The sequence below is a fragment of the Zootoca vivipara genome, chromosome 2 (genome assembly GCF_963506605.1).
Source record: "Zootoca vivipara chromosome 2, rZooViv1.1, whole genome shotgun sequence".
Lineage (NCBI taxonomy): Eukaryota > Metazoa > Chordata > Lepidosauria > Squamata > Lacertidae > Zootoca > Zootoca vivipara.
Genome location: NC_083277.1, coordinates 92,145,099 through 92,167,060, shown reverse-complemented (window position 1 = coordinate 92,167,060; position 21,962 = coordinate 92,145,099). Strand labels below are relative to the sequence as shown.

The 21,962-nt window shown below is 45.8% G+C and overlaps 1 protein-coding gene across 1 annotated transcript; it reads right to left on the bottom strand.

Annotated features, from left to right (window-relative positions):
• Positions 1–35: 35 nt before the first annotated feature.
• SLC25A19 (solute carrier family 25 member 19) lies at positions 36–17,919 on the bottom strand. The gene is made up of 7 exons (XM_035104444.2): positions 17,775–17,919; positions 15,111–15,292; positions 14,125–14,280; positions 10,878–11,048; positions 9,330–9,513; positions 8,738–8,868; positions 36–7,777 (listed from the first exon to the last, which is right to left on the bottom strand). Exons 2-7 carry the CDS (start codon positions 15,240–15,242, stop codon positions 7,577–7,579), a joined length of 975 nt encoding a protein of 324 aa, XP_034960335.1. The 5' UTR covers positions 15,243–15,292; positions 17,775–17,919; the 3' UTR covers positions 36–7,576.
• Between the last annotated feature and the right edge of the window lie 4,043 nt (positions 17,920–21,962).

The window sequence follows — 21,962 nt, the reverse complement described above, 5'->3', positions numbered from 1 at the left end:
ATTCCATTGGGGGGAAGGGGCTCCTTTTACACAGAGATGTTTGCCTATGGTCGGTTCTGCTTAATTATAGGTGCTCCAGTCTAGGCTTTATACAGGCTTTCTGCCAGGACTTGAATGGATGAGCAGAAATGCAAGGAAGCAGATCTTGTCTGGATATAGAAAATATCCTAATAACTTGGGGAAGGTTGCAGCTGCTAGGCAGGCACACCCCAAAATGCAAGTGGGCCTAATGGCCACACCCCCAATAGTCAAGCATTAGGATTTAACTAGAAAAGTTAAAGCAGTGGTTTTCGAGCAGTGTGCTGTTGAATGATGGTCAGGAGGGCCACAGGGCAACACTGGCCTCTGTCCCTCTTTCCTTCCCTCCCTCCTCTGATACCCTCTCGTGTCTCTGCCTCCCAAAGGCTTGCACAGCTGTTTGTTGCAGCAGCCCTGGCTACAAGCTCCCCAGGCGAATGGTGCCTCTGGGGCTGGCCAGGGGGTGCTGGTTACCAGGAACTGAGGCGGCCTCAGAGCAAGCAAGCAAGTGGGTGAGGCAGCCCAGCCACCCAGTTTGCCAGCCCTTGCTGTTGGGAATGGACAGACAAGTGGGAGGCCAGGCAGGCAGGCCTTTCTTGTGCTTGCTGTGTGCAAGCCCTGACTGGGAGCCAAGTGCTCCGAAGGGGAGCCTTTCTGCCATGCAGGCCCAATGGTGCCTGTTGCCTTCCAAGGCAGGTAAGATGGTGGCCTCATGTTCACCACCTTCAGCCAGTCTCTGTTGGGCATCCTCTTCTCAGACCCCTCGGGGCGGCATAAGGAGGAACCTCTCACTGGGGTGGGGTAGCTCAGAGACCAGGGGCGGCTGCCAAGAGGACTCCCAAGGAGAGGGGAGAGGAGAGGAGGCTGAAGGAAGACTCTGCGAGGGAGGGTGTTTGAAAAGGGGTGAGGGGCTGCCGGCTCTGCCCGCAAGGGGAGGCATAACTGGGCTCTTGAGCCCCACAGGGGTGCCTCAGAAAGAATGTAGTTGGTCAAGGGAGCCGTGGACTCAAAAAGGTTGGAAACCTCTGGGTTATAGGATTGCTCAGGAGACCCACTATAGATGTGTATCTACAGCAGTGCAAGCACAAGGCCCGTTCATATGAATGATGCTTGTGCGACTGCTAAAGAGGGATGACTGCTGGGAACATTAGCATGGGGTACAGGACCAGCGAGTGCAGTCCTATTCCCTCTGCATCCAGGGCGCAAAGCAATATTGACAGATCAATTCCAAAAGTGTGGTGTTACTGGGCATATTTCGCTGATCACATAGTTAATCATAGAATTTTAGAGTTGGGACCTGAAGAGTCATCCGATCTACTCCACTGCGATGCAGGAATCACAGCTGAGCTAATGTAGGTATGACAATCTATCAGTGAGCATTATTTATTCATTTATTGAATTCATATCCTACCTTTTCTCCAAGGAGCATAAGGTGGTGTACATGGTTCTCCCCCCCTCCATTTAATCCCCACAACAACCCTGTGAGATAGGTTAGGCTGAGAGGCTGTGACTGACCCACAGTTACCCAGTGAACTTTATGAATGAGTAGAGATTTGAACCATGATCTCCCCCAGGTCCTGGTCTGATTGTTTCCCTGCACCGAACTCCTATTCTGTCATCTGTGCATGTGCAACTGCTGTCCCAAAGGTACACACCTCAGCTTAACCATGCCTTCCATTTTCAAATATGATGGAAGCTGCTTTGAGGGAAAGCGCATGAAAGAGGATTATTTCTCAGGAAACTACAGAATACCTACGGATTGTGTGTAACGTAATGTGTACTCGGTTTCGAACACCTATGGTGGGAGCACACAAGAGTAAGCAGTAATGCATACACAAGATAAGGCCCCTTGTAACTGGACATCAAATTTCCTATATCCAGAGACAATGATGGAAATACTGGAGAAGGGTAGGGTGGATATAGCAGTAGCACAGTGGAACAGCATGTGCAGCAGGTTACAGCTAGGGTATGGAAATGATCCCTGCCACTCCTAGGCCACATAGACTAATACTGTGACCCAACACAAGGAAGCTTCTTATGCTTAGAATCGGGGGTGGAGAATCTGTGGTGCTCGATCCTCCCATGCTGTTAGACTAACAACTCCCCAATTATCGGTCATGCTGGCTGGGATTATAGGAGTTAGAACCCAATAACATTGGGAATATTCCCCATCCCTGCTCAAAATGGATAAAACAGTTGAAAGAGGGTATGCTCACACTTACCTTTGTGAAACAGCAGCATTTTACCCCAACCTTAACTTCAGCAGCAGGTACTTACTTTGATTCCTTGGGGTGTACATTGCCAAAGAAGGCAGGGTCCTCCATCCCTTAGCCACATCCATCCAATGCATTAGTCACCTTACCTCTAATAGACAGCATTCTGTTTAGAACACTCCCAGCTTAATTCCATTGACACCCTTCCCAGGAGCAAAACACTTGACATGAAAACAGCATTAATCCTGCCTTCCTGGACAGTACTTAGGCCTACTTTTTGATGCGTGGGATAAATCACCCAGTAGTATTGTCTGCACCAATTAGGTCAGCCATCTGTTGTTTTAACAGTCCTTCATGCCTCTTGGACTAACCCAGCTTATGCTGATCTAATTAAGATACCACAGCTTTGCAAGACAAAATGAGCATAGTGCTGCTCCTTCTTGTGTGACAACAGCACCCTCTTGTGAATTCAGCTGTGAACTTTGAAGTGAATCAAATATTGGCACATGATATACAGGCTATGTTCCATTTCCACTGGAATCCAGCTACCGTAATTAACAGCCAGCTAGTGCTATTGTTTTCATCTCTGTTTGGAGGTGCCAACTTTCCAACCATTCCCTGCTTCTGTGTGTGCTTTTAACAGCAGCCTGATGTGCAGAGCTTAGTGAGATCATTTGTCTCAATGCTGTGAAGAGTTTCATCTGCTGATTTCTGCATCAAGCTGCTATTAAAGACCAGAAGCAGACCAGGCTGTTTTTTTGGTCAGTGTTCAATCTACATCCTAATTCTGAACTGCCAAAAAACTTCATATCATACACATTATGGGAGGAATTTGGTGCAGTGCTTTGGCAATCAATCTGTCAGCACAAGCTTTTCAGTCTGCCAGTCAGAATGACAACCTCCCTCCTCTTCGCCCCTCATGCTGTTCTGGGGTCTCAGCCACAGGCCAGGGCCAATTTCGGGGCGGGGGGAGCCCTGCAGCACTAGTGTAAGTCCTTGCACAGGCTTCCAATAGTGGGGCTAATTAGTTGAATCCCACCCCCTGTATTTAGCAAGAGATTCCCAAAGCACAGCACATATTGATTATGCTACTTGCAAGAGACCCTTCTGTGTATACGTCTGGTTTCACCTTCAGAACACCTGTGGCCCAGTCCTTCCCAGGTCACTGCTTGTGTGCAGAAGAAGGGAAAAAATGCTTGCAAGGTGCTTCTCCACCAGAATTTTTAAGACCAGGCCATGATTGATAGGCGTCACACACAAAAAGTAGCTGGACAGATTTATGTCAAATATATTTATTATCTTTCTTCCAAGAGCAGCACATGTTTCACACAGGGTGAAAATCTGAGGCTTATGCAAATCCTTAGCCCTCCACATTGAAAAAAATATATGCTTATATATGAATAATACAAATGCTATAATAAATTAAGCCTTGATGCAACAACATGAGTTGGAAAAAACCCCTCTAAAAGTCCTCAATAATTGATCCTGAAACATTTGTTTTTGTGCATCTGTATACACAAAGAAAGTGCTTTCTGCAAGCATCTTGAGATCAATCCTAGACTTGCAGCTCAATATCATATCCTCTACTAGAAATCAGTATAGGGCCTTGAATGCATTGGATACTTCAGTGGAGTTCTCAACAGTACAGGTGCTCATGTCACCACTTTCAACGCCTCCCCACCCCCCACCCCCGTTTGAGGGGGAGGGAGTGCTGAGCTCCTGATGCTATCTATGACGCTCAGTAAACCACTGGACTTCAAGGCTTAGCTTTGTAAAGTGCATATTGACATGATGGTGGGATAAGGCACAAGATTAAAATTAGCCTACATAGTCAAAAGAGGTTTGGAAGATGAGCAGCAGGATTACGTCAAGGTAGAACCATCCTATTCATAAACCCTAGAGATACACACTGGGTTGCTTTTGCCACATCAGAACTATAAATGAGAGTAACTTTGGATATTACAGAAAAAGCGCTCTGTGGTCAGTTGTGAAAACCTCTAATGCAGAGTGACAGGCACAATCTGAGCACAGAAAGTGGGGATGTGCATATTGTTGCCATATTCAGGAGCCTGTGGATCTGAACGCGCAAGTTCCCCTTAACATTACAAGAAATACTACCTTCTAAAGGCAAAAACAACTGCAATTTTGGCTGGCTTCTTCACTTACATCCAATGCCACACTGAGGACAAAACTATACATTGCTGCATTCATGTTGATAAGGCAACATATGGGGTTGCGGGGGCAACTGCATGTGACAACCAGTGAGTAAGTGCTGGTGGTGGCTTCAGTTTCCCACAACCAATTCATTTTCATGGGGCCATATCTCTTCCTGCCTGCCTGATTTCCAGTTAGGCATCTCCCACCGTCTGCCTCTGATGCTCCTCTGCAAATGCACCTTCACACCTTCACTTGGTATATGTAACTCAAGGGTTTGTACAGTCAAATTCTCTTCCAGCAATACACAGGAAACGGAGCACGGACTGTTCCAAAATGTGTATGAGGAAGAATCCTTTCTAATAACAGGCAAAAAAGTAGAAAGTGACCAGAATGATTTTTCTGCTCCTGAGTGATATGGCTATGGCTTTACTGATCCAGCACAAATGATCCCATGGCCTCTGAAATAAAACCCCTTAGCTCTGAAGATGGTATACGAATCTGTTTAATATGAGACGTCCCACATCTGTCTTGTGCAGCAACAGATGGAAACATGAGCACATCTCCACCCACTGTCCTCTCCAAGTCAGTGGTGTGGCTGAATGGGTGTGGCCCACACAGTGGCGCCCACACTGTGGGAGGAGAGCATAGGGTGGGAACTCTGTCTGATGCAAGAGCTGGGTGGTTTTCATTGGATCCCAGCCCAGACAGCTCCTTGATTTGTAAGGCTGCAGAGACATTTCTCTCTCCGTTCCCCAAACTGCTGAGACATGCTGTAGTGCAGGGTCCCCAAACTACGGCCCCCGGGCCGGATGCGGCCCAATCGGCCTTCCAATCCGGCCCGCGACGACCCCCGCCGCCCGCTGCCGCCGCCCGCTCTCACGGCGCGCGGCGCAGCGGCGATCTGAAAAATCGGCAAAAAATTGCCGAAAATCCTTTGTGCGCATGCGTACGGGCCTCTCCCGACCCGGAAGAGGTCATTTCTGGTGCACTTCCGGGTCGGGGGAGGCCCATACGCATGCGCACAAGCGATTTTCGCCGATTTTTTTCCGCCCGTGTGCGTGTGCGCATGCGCACGGGCGCGCACTCCCCCGCCCTCCGGCCCGCTGCGCGCGCACTCCCCTGCAGTCCGGCCCACCGCGCGGTCGGCGCGGCGGGCACCGGCCCGCCGCTCGGTAAGTCTGGGGACCCCTGCTGTAGTGCATGTTCCACTTTACCAGCCGGCAGAGCTGATAACTAGGGGCGATGAGAGTTGTGACGTACAGGTTAGCCATCTGATACTGTGTCTTGTTACAGAAAGGTGCCTATTTTTTTCCAGCTTATTACCACACTGAAATTAGGAAAACTGCCTTCTTCTCCAGCAAGCAAAATGAATTGGCACGAGTACACCCAGTTTGTTAGAACAGATCTTTAAAACTACTCTATATGCCAAAATGCTACTCTATATTTAATGAAGAGTACAGCACAACTGCGAGCAGACCAATAAAACTACAGATGGATGAGCAAGTGGAGTCTTTCCTTTAAGAACTCGGTATAAGAATAATCCAATCTTCAGCACACCAATACAATGGACATACCTGAAGGCTGCAATCCTAAACACATTTAAATCTAATTAAACTTAGAGGGACCTACTTCCAAGTTTGCATGTATAGCATTGCACAGACATGTTTGCAGACTGGTTTTCCTTGCAGGTTTCTTCATTTAGAAGACTGGGCAAATTCAGTTGGACAAATGGTACAGTTTAGTTTAGCTCTTTGTTTGCTAAATATTATACTGGAGTCAGTTTATTGCAGATAAGTAGCTATTTCACTTGTGCTGAAAACCTGTGCCTGAGATGATCTGCCAGGGGATAAACTTATTTTGGAGCAGTTATCAAAATATTGATTAAGTATCAGTATCACGAGGCATTTTCTTCATTAGTATTCAAAACTAAAAGACTTGGGCTACGTTCAGAAGGCAACTCCCCCCAGTTTTCAGTTCAGTCCGTGTGCATTAAGGTAGGAGTGCAGAAGTCAAGACTATAAAAAAGGAAAATGTTGGCACCTTCTTTGTGGGCCTATTGCAAAATTATACTGGCCACATTAGCAATTTTGGGCAGGTGATAAAAATGTGCTTATATGGGACACACAAGCACCAATAGAACTGGCACAGAAGACAGGAAGGGAGCGGATGCTTACCCATTCTTCTGCAGGCCTCCCTTTGTTTGGACCCCACTGCCTTTTTATTTATCTTAGAATTTGTTCCATCGTTGATAAAACACTATAATGCCCTCTAAGTCCACCCACAGAGGCAAGGACAAACAAGGACTGATGATAAGCTGCGGCACATTTCAGTGTGGGCTGGTGCCCATTGGGACTGACAGACCAGCAGGTGGAGCCAGAACCAATGAGAGGAAGAGCCAGCTAGTTCTAGTTAATTCCCCACTATCCTCCCTACAAAGAGGAGGAAGCTGACAGGCAGTGCCACTGAGGGTAAGCTGAAGTTTGTGGAGCAGAGTCTCATTGGTCCTAATGGAGCAGCAGCACACACACACACACCCCGGCAGTTCTGCTGCCTATTCTGAACCACCAGTGCAGCCAGCTGTCTAACAGGCAGCTGCGCCATGAAGCAAATGCCTGTAAGCAAGGCTTACCATGGCTTCGGTTTGAGGTAAATACCACAAAATGTCAAGGTTGGAGAAGCCGGGCTGGCAACTGTGTCCCGGGAGAGTTAAGGGGGATGTGAGCAGGTCAAGTCAGGGTTTGATTCAAAGCGGTTAGAGCAGCCCGAGTCATGAGAAGATGGGGGGGGGGAAGCAGAGAGAGGTTTGCCAGTGGGTAAAGAACATTCTCCATTGAACTTAGCTAAGATGGGAGGGCCTCAATAGCAATATCTGTTAACTTCCTCCCGGTGTTAATGCCTGTTCCATAGAAGGCAAGACAAGAAGTGCTCATGAGAGGCATGACAGGAAGTGCTCCAGGGAGAAAAGACAGGCCCGCGATGTCCTTGATAGAAGCTGCAGACGGCAATCTCCTTTCATTTGGGCCAAACATAGTAGTAAGGTGCTTTCTGGGCTTTGGCAAAGAGACAAACATTGCCACTCTGCAAACACCTCCCACAATCCACATTCCACACCCCCACCCGCTCCCCACATATGACAGTGTGGCTGACAGATTAATGTTTCAGTTTCCACAGACAGGAGCTCTCTCATATCAGCCTTCCTGCTTTTTGGGGCCATTGGGGTACTTCACGGTGCGCAGGAAACCGCAGAAGATCTCATACCAGAAAAAGGTGAAGCCCGTTGCAAAGGCAGCCTTCAGCAAGCTTGGGGAGAGGCCCTTGAAGAATCCTTTGGCTCCTTCATCCCGTGCAATCTGTTGGGCACAGTCCACTAAGCCACTGTATGTCCGCACCTGGGGGGAAAGAGAATGGAGTGAGGGATGGCACAAATGCAGCCACTGTTAAGAAACCTTGTGCAGTTTGTGGCAGAACACAGCTTCCTGTTTTGTACTAACATTGGAAACAGTGGATTGCAGAAACCATCAGCTAACGGATTAGGCTGTCAAACCTGATTGTGAACGGAATATGTGAAGTTTCTGGAAGCGGCTACAAAGAGATCTGGAGTAAAGTTATCAATGATATGAAAATGACGCGAAGCTCTATCTCTCTGCTCCATCTGAATCAAGAGAGGCTTGATGAGCTGCTAAGCCTGTGCTTGAAGGAAGATGGGCTGGATGTGGGCCAAAAAAATGAGGCTGAATCCTGAAAAGATTACTACCGGTATGTGTCCTGAGTTATCATGTTCTGGAGGTGGAGAAAAGGCCTGCCGTGGAAGGTTCTCCCTGGCCTGGTAACTTCCAGAGTGGTTTACTGTAATGTACTCTGTGCTGGGCTGCCCTTGAAAACAGCTCAGGAACTACAATTGGTCCAAAATACAGCATTTAGATCAGATTCCCTTTAGATCACATACAACCCATTTTAAAACAGCTGCACTGGTTGCCAGTTTGTTTCCAGGATCAATTCAATGTGTGCACATTAGTATTTTAAAAGTAACAAATATACTGATTATGTAATTGATCAAATAGTTCTCTGGTCAGGGAGGATAAGACCAGTTTTCCAGTAGCATCTCCAATGATCCCGTTTTGTTTCTCCATCACACAGCTCCAAATAACCAGTGGGATTCTTAATTTTAGTGCCACACTGCCCTTACGTCACACAATGCTGTTATAAAGTGATCCTTTTACAGTTTAAGACTAGGTTGTTTCAGATTTTACTTTCAATTTATCCGCCTGGTTTACATAAATTGTGGGCTACGTTAGGTACACACAAAAAAGGGAGGCAGAAAGATCCATGCAATTTGAAACGTCTCTCACCTGCCCAAATGCTGCCCGGGCTTGCTCAAAGCCAGATACCTGCAGTCTTTTCTTGAACAGGTCAAAAGGGTAAGTGAGGGTTTTGCTGAGGGCGCCAGCACAGCTGCCACAGACGAAGTTTTTAATATTACCTGAAAAAGAGAAGTCTGGAGTTGAGGGATGTGTTTCAGAACTGCTCAGTAGCTTAAGACAGGAATTAGTTAACGGCTTCAGTGATATTATGATTAGTTATCCATAGAGCACTTTTACTAAGCAGTGATTTACAACAAAATGGAGCAACTTTCTAAGCACAACTATGTACAACTTAGTGACAGACTGTATCAACTGGAGTGGTATTCACGAACCAAAGCATTGACCACTAACAAGCAACCAGATGTTGTAGATATTACTGTAAAGTTAGTGTGCTATTTTTCTGATAGGCAAATGACAGTAGAAGACTTGGTCTATTTATTTGTAACATGTATTATTTATATGATCCTTGTTTATAAACCCTAATAAAAAGTTATTTAAAATAAAAAACTGGGGTGGGTGGGGGTGTTACACAGCAGCACAGACAATTCCTACCAACACTTTTCCAACCCCCAAGACTAACCTGTTTTCATTTCTTCACTTGGAACGATCCAGTCATACAGTTTCTTCAGGAGACTATAGAAGGAAAACTGGAAGCCAGCATAGGGGACAATGGCAATGAGGGTAGGGTTGAGCCCCTTATAAAAACTCAACAGCCCTTCTTGCTGGTACACACATGCTACAGCATGGCGGAGGTTCCTGTAAATCTAGAACAGTTCATGGGTGAGTATGTTACTTTGTGTGACCCATTAACAGAGGCCTATGATATTTGTTGCTCTATATGCATCAGTGTGTAAGTCAAGCTTCAGTACTGCTCACAAAAAGCTCCAGAGTTTATGGAGTGGAGCTTCTGCACATACTTTACATACCAATCAAATTCCACCTTAAAATGTCCAGTCAAATTTTCCTACCTTACCCACTTGCCATGATCTTGCAAGCGGCATACTAAACCTTGCTCCTTTAAGACCTAAACTCTATAAAGGGTAAGACAGAATTATTTATCATAAGACAAACCTGCCCAATCAGACCTATGGCCCATCTAGACCAAAAATCCTGTTTTCACCATCGTCAACCACATACCTTTGGGAAGCCCACAGGGAGAGTCCAAGCACAAGGACACTCTCCTCCGCTGCAGTTTCTGGCAACCGGCATTCTTTTAAAGCCAACCTAATTGGTGGCCCACATGGCCTCCTGTGTGAGCAAGTTTTATTAACCATGCGCTGCATGAAGGCGTGCCATGCTAATTGAGCATATTTCTGCAAAATACCGATTGTTCTGAATTCAGAATCATCATTTTTCTGGAGACAGAAGGGAAGATCCCTGGGCCCAAAATTTAGATTTGTGTTGGGGTAGGGAAAGCATCAATTACTAACTCCACAATTGGCAAATCTTGCCATTTGATAAAGCCCCCAACCTTTACTATATACAAGCATGTGGGGCAGAAAAAAAATTCACACCATGTTTTCATTAATATCTATGACTAAGGAACTGTGTGGTAGAAAATCTTTACCACTTGGTAAGTTGGCTATACAGTGGTACCTTGATTTGCATATGTCTTGGTTTGCATACATTTTGGATTACAAACACATCAAACCCGGAAGTGCATATCTCGGTTTGCAACCTTTTTTTTGGATTACAACCCATTTTTTTTGGATTCCGAACAAAAATTTTTTGGAGGCCCCATTGGCGAAAACATGCCTTGGGTTACAACCTGTTTTGGTTTACAAACAGACCTCCGGAATGGATTATGGTTGTAAACCAAGGTACCACTGTATTCTTCCTAATGGTTTCTGCATACCATAGTTTGCTACATTCAAACAAAATACAAATGCAGAAGCTTCTCATCTCCTCTTGTGCATGGGGAAAGGAGTGGAAGGGAGCCCAAGGGCCTATGGCCTGTGGCTGCTCATTCTCGATCCTGTAATTAAAGAAAGAAACCGCCATGTGCTTCCAAGATCACCGAATGACCATCACCTAAATTGGTGGGAGCAGAACCAACTGGGAAAGGATGCATTGCACACAGCAGAAGAGACAGACTTGGCAGGGGGAAAGCTTCTCACCCATCTCTTACCTTTGGCTCACCTTGGGCAGCCAAGCGGGTACGCAGTGTGTCCAGGGGCTGAACTGCCACGGTGGCAGCACAAGCAGACAGTCCACCGCAGAGAAAGTGCACGGTGAAGCCTCTGGCATCATAAGATGTGCCCTGGTGCACCAACTTCGTCAGAAGCTCAAAGCTTACAAACTTGCATAGAAAGAAAAACAAGAGATGAACACCATCAGTTTAGGTAAGAAATATGGTTGCCACCCAAAGCGAGGAGAATGAAACCTATTACCTAAAAGCTTCACTGCAGCCCAGCCACACACGTCACAATAACAATTTTTTTAAAAAAATTATCTGAAGACAACTGAAGGCGGCCCTGTTTAGGGAAGTTTTTGATGTTTGATGCTGTACTGTTTTTAATATTCGGTTGGAAGCCGCCCAGAGTGGCTGGGGAAACCCAGCCAGATGGCGGGGTATAAATAATAATTTATTTATTTATTTATAATACAAGTAAGAAGAGGCATTCTGTCTCATACCACTTCAGCTGCACCCCATGTGAGGAGGTGGCAGTAGCAGCATGAGCAGCTGAATGGGAGGTTACTAATACTGGATGTTGTCTGTCTTTTCTCAATTCCCAAGACCACCACCTACGGTGTCCCTGAACTCTCCATTAACTCTAGTCTGGCAATTTTCAGTGAAGTTGTACAAATGACCTCAGCAGGGGTGGGGCGGAGTTGGAAGGTGGTCCAGACTGAGGGTTTTCAGTATCGGAACCAAAGAAGCAAAGCACGTTCCTGTCCTGTAGTTATGATGCTGCCATAATGAATTAAAAGAGCTTACAACATGAAACTCTGAACATGTTTAGAGTCTTTTTTGTTATATCTGGCAGCCTTGTCTAGGCAAACAGTTGGGTTCTCTCTCTCTCTCTCTCTCTCTCTCTCTCTCTCTCTCTCTCTCTCTCTCTCTTACATAGCAGGGATACAGCAGTGTGTAAAGCATGGAATGGTAAGTGGTGGGTAGGGAGAAAAACTTTCACCTTCCTGGCTTTGCCCATTTTTTGTTTCTCTCTAAACTGTCCTCTCCCTTATCTTTCTGTCTGTGAAAGCTCAGGGTGAAAGATTGGGTGTAAGCTTATTCACACACTTACTTTGGAATAAGCTCATTGAACACAAAGGGATTTAATTCTGAGCAAATATGCAAAGGCTCAGGTTGCACCACACATGTTTTTCTGGGGAGATGGTGGGGATGGATGAGAGAAGCTCAGCGTAATATACATTACCACCTAAAGGTGGGAAGGAACTATAAGACCATTCAGTCTAGCTGCACCACTGTTTGCGCTCCTTTACTATCATATAGTACTGAGGAACACTAGTGTCCTACAGCAAGTCTATCTGCATGCTAACAAAAAGTTACTGAAACCCATCTATTGGTCCTCTATTTATACTACAGTCATCTGGGAGAAGGATGGAACGATCGATCGTAACAACAGCACGGTCAGGATGCCAAACCATCTTGCAGTCATTGGATGGAAAGGGGGGTTTCCAATGCAAGGTTCATGCAATATATATTTCACCATCCCTCCTCCTCAATGATACCTCCTGAAAAGCCTCTCCTGGTTGTCAGGGAACCTTCATAAAAGGCCTGGAGCTTCTGTACCTCTCCACACAGAAGAAGGGAGTGAGGACTTGTTAGACTAGCAGTTGCAAAGAGAAAAATCAGACAGAGGGTTTCACAAACTGCAAGAGAGGCTTTGGGGGGGAGGGGACTGCAAGGAGATGGAATGGGTGCCTCCCTGAGAGTGTAAGGATTTTGGATTAACTGATCCTTATTATTCCTTCCACACAATCTATATACAGTGGTACCTCGCAAGATGAATGCCTTGCGCAACACAAAACTCGCAAGACGAAAGCGTTTTGCGATGTTTTTGGTGACTTGCAAGACAAAGTTTTCTATGGCCGTGCTTCGCAAGACAAATTTTTTTGGCGGGTTTTTTTTTTCCACGGCAAACCGCGCTTCGCAAGACGAAATTATCGCAAGAGGAAGCGACTCACAGCACGAATTAATTTCGTCTTGCGAGGCAGCACTGTATATAAAAATGTAAATTGGCCATGTCCGTTAGTATCCACGTTTCACCAAAACCGCTTGACCAATTGTGTTCAAGTTTTGACTCAATGCCGCATGCGAATATGAGAGCAACCCTGTACCGTTTTCAAAGACAGATGTCACACCTGTGCCTGGTAAAAAAACCCAAACCCCGTGTTTCAAAACACACCACTCAGACGAAAATGCATTCTGGGAAAAGAACCAGGTTGCAAACCAGCGCCCTCTAGCAACGGCTACACTGGTACTACACCTAAAGAACCTTCCCTCTCAATAGCACCTCGGCTCCCGTTTACATACTAGGCCGAAGCCTTTACAGACTAAGCCGAATGGAGGTACTGACTCGCCTGGGTGGGGGTTGGGGGGGGGAGAAAAGGACGGGATAGGTCAGGACACGGTGGGACCAGTCACAGGGATGAGCAGGGGGGTGGGGGGAAGAGGGGGCATGATACATCATGGGTTGGGACAGGGTGGGGGGAATCACAGGGATAAGCCGGGGGGTAGGGAGAGGAGGGGGCGGCACAGGGTGGGGGGTCACAGGGATGCGCCTGCATAAACAGAACACGCGTAAAACAGGGGGACTCTGAAGGTGAGGGGAGTCTGAAGGGGGAGTCTGAGTCTCCATTTAACAGACTGAGCCACAGCAACATGTGGCAGCTATGATACCCGGTAGTAGCATTATAATTACTTTACACATGGTTAGAAAGCACAGTAAGAGTCCAGATGACAAAAGAGTGAAGTCTTTGTTATGCATGGTTCCTACCTCCTCTATACACAAGATCAAATGTTCTGGTCAACATCCTAGCTGTGCCCACCTCCACCCCATGGAATGCACTCCCATCTGATGTCAAGGAGATAAAGAACTACACAACATTTAGAACACATCTGAAGGCAGCCTTGTATTGGGAAGTTTTTTTATGTTTGCTGTTTTACTTTGTTTTTATATGTGCTGTTAACTGTCCATTTTAATAACAATGTTGTTGTTGTTCTTGTTGTTGTTCTTGTTGTTGTTGTTGTTGTTACTACTACAACAACTGGCCGTTAGAAAAGTGAAACTGGTACTTGAGGGCAAATAAAGGAAAGGTAGTTATAACAAAATAGATTTGTTGAGGAAGTCATGGGAAAAGATGAAATACTCAGGGTAGAGAGTTAATCCCAAACATTTCCTAATTCTTACCTGGACAGCTCCATAGGTAACTGAGAGGAGCTGAGCAGGGACATGGCCTTTCCAGAAAGCTGGTAGCCCTTCTTCCTGGAACATCTTGCAAGTAGCCTGCCAGATGCCATGATACTTAGCCTGGGGGTTTCTGGCAGAAAGTGTCTCTATCTGAAGCTGAAAGAAGACACGTATAGTTGGCATTCCGTTTTAATGTATACACTGTAAATTGCTTCATGGTTTAAATTCGGGATATGAAACCTGTGGCCTTCCACATGTTGTTAAACATCACCCCAGCCCCAGCCAGCTTGTCAAATGGTTAGGTATGCTGAGAGTTAGAGGACCACAGGTTCTATATGCCTGGTTTAAATAATTAAATAATTAGGGTGCTTCTCTCAACTCTTTCTAGGCCATGTAGAACATAATTCTAACTGTCAAGAGTATATTACCAGTTTTCACACAACGTCTCTAAAGCAGGGAGGGCTTACGGAGATCAAATGGCATGATAATTAACTTCATCTTCTGCGGTGTTTGCATGTTAATTGCATGTAACACAAGCCTGTTAAACAAGTGGGGCCTATAACAAAAGGCTCCACTATGCTGCTTTCAATGTCCCAGCTAGTGTTCTGTGGTCACACTGATTGTGCTCTGTCCTCACTGTCTGCTTTTCTTGTCATGCCCTCTTTAGGGTTTTTTAAAAGATGTTTGTATTGATGCAAATGTTGGGGTCCCTCTCAAGTCTGTTGATACCTCTGTCTTGTGCACTGATGGTGCTCTTTTAGCTACATTAAGGATTGAGACTTGGAGAATGAGTTCATTTAACTGGCTGTCCAATTTAAGAACATTTCTTATGAGACAGCCTAGAAAGCTGACTCATAAAGGAATAGCTTCCTAACTATACAGCTTACTGATCGAGAAGACAGTGGGCATGGTTGATGGCTTAAGTTTGATAGCAAACTTTTTGTTTGTTCACTGTAGCAACTCAGTAATTGTTATGTGAACTGTACCTGAAAACGGATCTTTAGGACGTCAAAGGGGCTGATCATTGCCCGAGTGACAAACCCAGATGCAGATCCTGCTGTTGCTATGTCCACGGTTGAAAGAGACGCACACTCGGAATCTGGGTCATAGCCAACCATCCCTCTAGGGTTGCACAGGCAGCCTCAATATCCATTCACGCTAGCTGACACTGGTGATTTAAATATATATATGTATGTATGTATTTTTACTGTTTTTCAGATGAGAAAATACAAAAAAGCTACTACAATAAAATATTGACCATCATGACCCCAATGCATCTTTCTTAATGTTTTTCTATTGAAAATACTGGTTCCAATACAGTATAGGATTTTATTTTTCCAACACTGTAAAAAGAATGTGAAGATAATTATTTTGGTATGAGCTTTCGTGTGCATGCACACTTCTTCAGATACAGTGAAATGGAAGTTACCAGGCACTTATGTAGAGAAGGGGTGGGGAGGGGTGGGGATGGGGAGGGGGGATCACTCAGAAGGGTGGTGGAAATGGGTGATTGACTGACTGATAGCTGTTGATGACCAGAAACGACTGCAAATGGTTTTGCATGAAAAAGCAAGGGTTGAGATGGCTGAAGATCGCTTATCATGTATAATGAGATAAGAATCCGATATCTCTGTTCAAACCAGGTCCCTCCATGGTTTTGAGCTTGGTGATAAGTTGCAATTCAGCAACTTCTCTTTCCAGTCTATTTCTGAAATTCTTTTGTAGTAAGACAGCTACTTTGAGATCTTGTATAGAATGTCCTGGGAGATTGAAGTGTTCTCCTACTGGTTTTTCTGTCTTCTGGTTCCTGATGTCAGATTTATGTCCATTTATCCTTTGGCGTAGGGTTTGGTCATCAACAGCTATCAGTCAGTCAATCACCCATTTCCACCACCCTTCTGAGTGATCCCCCCTCCCCCTCCCCACCCCTCCCCACCCCTTCTCTACATAAGTGCCTGATAACTTCCATTTCACTGTATCTGAAGAAGTGTGCATGCACACGAAAGCTCATACCAAAATAAAAACTTAGTTGGTCTTTAAGGTGCTACTGAAGGAATTTTTTTTATTTTACTTCGATCCAGACCAACACGGCTACCTACCTGTAACAAGATAATTATTTACACTGCAAAAACAAACAATCAATCCAGAACTGTCTAGCAAACACACAGACAGCAGGGCAGTGCGTTTATAGGAAACTTGACCCAGGTGGCGCTGTGGGTTAAACCACAGAGTCTAGGGCTTGCTGATCAGAAGGTCGGCGGTTCGAATCCCGCTCCTGTTGCTCGGTCCCAGCTCCTGCCAACCTAGCAGTTCGAAAGCACATCAAAGTGCAAGTAGATAAATAGGGACCGCTCCGGCGGGAAGGTAAACGGCGTTTCCGTGTGCTGCTCTGGTTCACCAGAAGCAGCTTTGTCATGCTGGCCACATGACCCGAAAGCTGTCTGCGGACAAACGCCGGCTCCCTCGGCCTATAGAGCGAGATGAGCGCCGCAACCCCAGAGTCGGACACGACTGGACCTGATGGTCAGGGGCCCTGCCTTTACCTTTACCTTACTTGAAGATGCAAAGCTGCCTTACACTGAGAGAACCTATTCCAGATTTGTCTCCTCTAACTGGCCTTAGGATCTTAAGGTATTTTCATACACATCCCTCAAAAACCGTGAAGGGGACAGAAATATTCCATTTCTAATCATACCTTGCTTTATAAAATGAGTTAGTAACAGAGTCAAAGGCTCCAATACTAGTCAAATCAGACTGTTTCATAGTTGTAGTTAGCTTTTCTCAGGTGCCTATCCCATGCCTGTATCTCATGCACAGAGCTTTGGGCATGCTACAATTGGTATATTAACAGTATTGGTGTTTAAATTTTTCAGTCGAACAACCCGACACTCTTAACCACTGCACAGCACCACACTGGTTCTCTTAAGAGAGCCTCTCCGAAAATCTGCAATTCCTGAAGCGACCCCCGCCCCCTCCACAACCACCACAAAAAAGCCCTCAAAATCCGAAAGGTGCTGCTGCTGCTGTTTTAATTTGGTTTTGTACTTTTTGATGTTTCATTTATCTTGCGCTACTATTTCTGTTAGGTGACCAGGTGGCGCTGTGGTTAAACCACTGAGCCTAGGGCTTGCTGATCAGAAGGTCGGCGGTTCGAATCCCTGTGACGGGCTGAGCTCCCGTAGTTTGGTCCCAGCTCCTGCCAACCTAACAGTTCGAAAGCACCTCAAAATGCAAGTAGATAAATAGGAACCGCTACAGCGGGAAGGTAAACGGCGTTTCCGTGTGCTGCTCTGGTTCGCCAGAAGCGGCTTTGTCATGCTGGCCACATGACCTGGAAGCTATACGCCGGCTCCCTCGGCCAATAATGCGAGATGAGCGCGCAACCCCAGAGTCGGTCACGACTGGACCTAATGGTCAGGGGTCCCTTTACCTTTACTACTTCTGTTAAAATTGTGTGCTTTTCCGTGTCGTAAGTAAGGAGGAAGCGCGCCTGAGCATGTGCAGAGTTCATACGCGCCGCCGCTGAAGGGCCATCCAGAGGACATGACCTGAAGGGAGGAGTTTGAGTGGCGGGAACCAATTGGCGGTGTCTTAATTCTTTTAGCGCCGCCCACCTCCCCTGCCCCAAAGTAGGACCCCCCCCCACCTGCCTTGGGTCGCGGGTCCCTCCCGTAGGCTCGCGCCCGCAGCTCCTCAACGCGCTTCTCCCGGCGGCAAAGGAGGGCGACTACTGCCCAAGTGACAAGGCCGGGCGGCGGCACAAGCTCGCTCCGCCCAAAGGCCCGGCGGCGTTGGAAAGCCGGCCTCACGCTGCCCACGCGAGGTACGAGGCAGCCGCTCAGTCTTCTGGGAAATGTAGTCCGTAGCGGGACGGATTCTCTGAAGCGGCTTCTTTTTACTGTAAAGGGAGAGGAAGAAAGAGGCGGAGAGGGGATGGAATTTAGCTGCTTCAGGAAGCTCAGGAAAGGAGATATAATATGTCGGCCTGTTATAAAGGCAGCCGGATCTGAAATGTGCCAAGGATGTGTTGGAACAGGAGCCCTCTATGGAAGGAGAGGCACGTAAAGGAAACAAACGTGCATGGAGTTCTCCGGGGGGGGCGGGGTGCAAAGTAATTTATTCTGGTCATGTATATTTATTAGAATTCACAGAGCGTCGGGTTGGAGTTTCCTTGGAAACAAAAAAAAAAGTTTATGTTAAGGGCACAACACACGCCTCCTTTCATATAAATAAAGTAGGCCTATGTGCTTGGCTGCCTGTTCCAAATCTGCTTATTGTGTATTTTTAAATAGTTTAATATAGGGGCACCCCAAACCGATTTCATTTTTGGTTCAACTTTTTAAATCATTCAGAGGCATAATTTGTAATATGATTCTGCATTACTTTGTGTCGTGATGGGTGTTAAATAGTGGTAATATTTATTGCTGCTAGCACATTTGCAAAGCTAAGCAAGGTCTGGTATGGTTTCAAATTGCATGGGGGACCCGTTTGTTGAAATTTCTGCATTGCAGGGGATTGGATAGAATACAGTAGATGATTCCCAGCCAGGATCCCTTCCAACTCTACAAGTCTATGAGCCTATGAGTCTATGACTGGATAAAGGTAAAGGGACCCCTGACTGTTAGGTCCAGTCGCAGACGACTGGGGTTGCGGCACTCATCTCGCTTTACTGGCCAAAGGAGCCGGTGTTTGTCCGCAGACAGCTTCCGAGGCATGTGGCCAGCATGGCTAAGCCGCTTCTGGCGAACCAGAGCAGCGCACGGAAACGCCATTTACCTTCCCACCATAGTGGTACCTATTTATCTAGTTGCACTGGGGTGCTTTCGAACTGCTAGGTTGGCAGGAGCTGGGACAGAGCAAAGGGAGCTCACCCCATCGTGGGGGTTCGAACTGCCGACCTTCTGATCGGCAAGCCCTAGGCTCTGTAGCTTATGGTATATAGGCACCTGCTCAGGTATAGACATCTCAGGTGGCCTGCCCCTAACTCCAAGCCTGTACTTGGGGAGAACAACTTTTACACTCCCATCAAGCAAAATACGAAAAATCAACTTCTAGTTTTTTAAAGAACTATTACTGTGCTTTAACAGAGGCTTAAAACATGACTCAATACTACTATAACTCCTTCTCACCCCCCACTCCACCGAAAAAGCCTGCCCTTGAACTTACCACCTCCTTCTCTTTCCCTCTCCTTACGTTTTTTACTTAAAATAGACAGTAATATTTGAACTAATGATAAAGAAAAAGCTTAAAACAGACTGTACATTTATGTAAGATTAAGGCAGGCTGCAGATTACCTTTCACAAGACCAACTCCTAAATCTCACCTGTATCATTTTACATGTACTTTGTGTGGACCAAAGTGACATCATTAAAAAGTGATTGCTTCCACAAAAGAGGGTGTGTGTGCAATCACTCAAAATGTGTGGTGAAACAAAATCCATCCTGCTCACCAATGTTATGACATAATTAGTGATTGTTTGGCAGTTATACTATGCCAAACGGTACTACTACCTGTTCTCTTGTGGAGCTCTGTATTCTTACCGCTTTCTATGAAGAATTATGCAAATGAAAACTATCTTCTACGCCAGCAGTTCCCAAACATTTTGAGCCGTGGAGCACTTTTTAGGAGATAAAATTCATCATGGAGCACAATCATCGCCCTTATTCCAAGGGCACATATTTATTTATTTTATTTCCAATCCCTCCGTGGAACACTTGGAGATGCTTTGTGGGGCACCAAGTGCTCCCTGGAGCATAGTTGGGAACTGCTGCTCTACACACAGTGGCGAAGCTGCATGCTCTGGCACCGGGGGCAGAGCGCAGATGGGCGTGGCTGGCATGTGTCCCAGGGGCGTGGCATGTGTCCCAGGGGCGTGGCATGCCACTGTGGGGCGTGGTGTCACTCGGGGGTGTGGCACGCCGTGTGCGGGAGCGCGGCGCCCAGCACAGTGGGGGTTACGCGGCGCCTGTCCGGGGGTGCCCGCGATGGTACCCCCCCTTTCTGATGGTGCTGGGGGCGGTACGCCCCCCGCTCCCCCAGTGTCTACACACACAGCCTTATACAGAAATAGGACTCCCACTAACTGCAAGTTTGCCTGTTTTATAAGCGTCCCTTGCAGCGCCCACACAAAAAATTACTTGGCATCCCCATTAATCTGTAATTTGGTGAAGTACCGTACTTATGCAACTTATAAAGTTGTTTTCAATTTTGTTTATGCAGTGGTTGCTGCTTTAGAAACAACTATCCATCAAGGAGCGCAATCTGAAAGTACCAATCCCTTCACTAAATGGAGACAAAAAGATAAAATGCAAAGGTTTTTATCTGTTCAGTAGTTATGCCTAGTGGTATTGTAGCCCTTTCCCCTAATCCTCAATCCCAACCAACATGGCCAGTGGTGATGGTGGCATGAGAGTTGCAGTCAAAAACTTGGGACAAATTCCCCTATCTCTGCTCTAATGTACATCCTCTCCCATTTTCAGTGGCTTGTGCATTGTGAAAAACAACAACTTTAGTGTTTAAAAATTCATGATGCAGGAGTCAGTTTAGGTCCATGCTGAACAGCGGCAGGATTTTTTAACCACCTAGTTTTGTCAGTTTTCTATATGCCAATGTCATATTTTCCCAGAGCTCACTAGATAGACATGTCTACAATAATGGCACCTATATACACCCATTCCCCAGATACAATAAATGATGTGGGTGGGGAGACTGCATATGGAAAAGTATAAAAAGGAACTAAAATGGAGTATCAGCAATTTCGAACTGCGAAATGAGGAAGGTCTTATTCCCAGAGATTAGTTCTTAAACACAGTATCAAAACAGGCATCAAATTGCACTTTAAATGCATAGCCCACACAAGAAAGGTTAGCACTCTGTGAGTGAACCTGTGTTTTTTTAACACTGGATAAAGATATATAGCAAGTTTGTTGCTGTGGTTACTCGTTGGCTAAATTTAGAGCTTTTGAAGTGCAGGCTAACCGACAGCCAATATTTAAAATTTGAGCCATATGTCTTCTGATGGCTGATGGCTTGCCAGCAATCAGCACAGCAGGCAAGTATGCAGATTTTCCTTTTTAAATAAAAGCTTGGATAGAATGTGACATCTAGAGAAACTGTATTTGCCTCAAAAAGGAGTTTTGAATGCAAAATTGAGCACCATTGACGAATGGAACAGAGGCAAAGATTACATCAGTAATTGGTAGCGGGGGCGGGGGAAGAGACAGGAAAAATGTGGTCAGACTATTTTTCTCTCTTCATCTGAGATCTTCTTCTTCCACCTTAGTGAACTTAGGTGGTCAATAGCTCTGCTGGCTTTGGGTGAAATGTCCCCTGCAAATTTTCCTAAGGTTTTTTTTTAATAAAAAAGACTGAAGTACATTACTAATTGTATCTATTTAGAAGTAGGTCTCGCTGAATTCAATGGCACCTACTCTCAGGTAAGTGGGGTTAAGATTGCAGCCTAAATCAGAATACTTCTAAAAATATGGTAAAAATTCCAAACTCAGTTTTGCAACACCAGCTTAAGAAGTCCAGGCTGTAACTCATATACTTTATGCCTAGTTTGAGACTATGCAGATCCATATTATAATGAAATAACTAATGGAAGTATCATGCAAACAAGAGCAGAACTCTATCAGGAATTTTTTAGTCAGCAAAATGTGTGAAAAGTCTCCAAACAAAAAAGTGCAAAAATGATTAAGACCCATACCATCCTGCCAAAGAACTTTTAACCCATAGTCATGCAGTTTACAGAGAAAAAGCAGCCCCCAGGCAGTGGGATAGAACATAATATTGTGTCGTATTTTGAAGACCTACAAGGAGGCAATACTGACATTTTA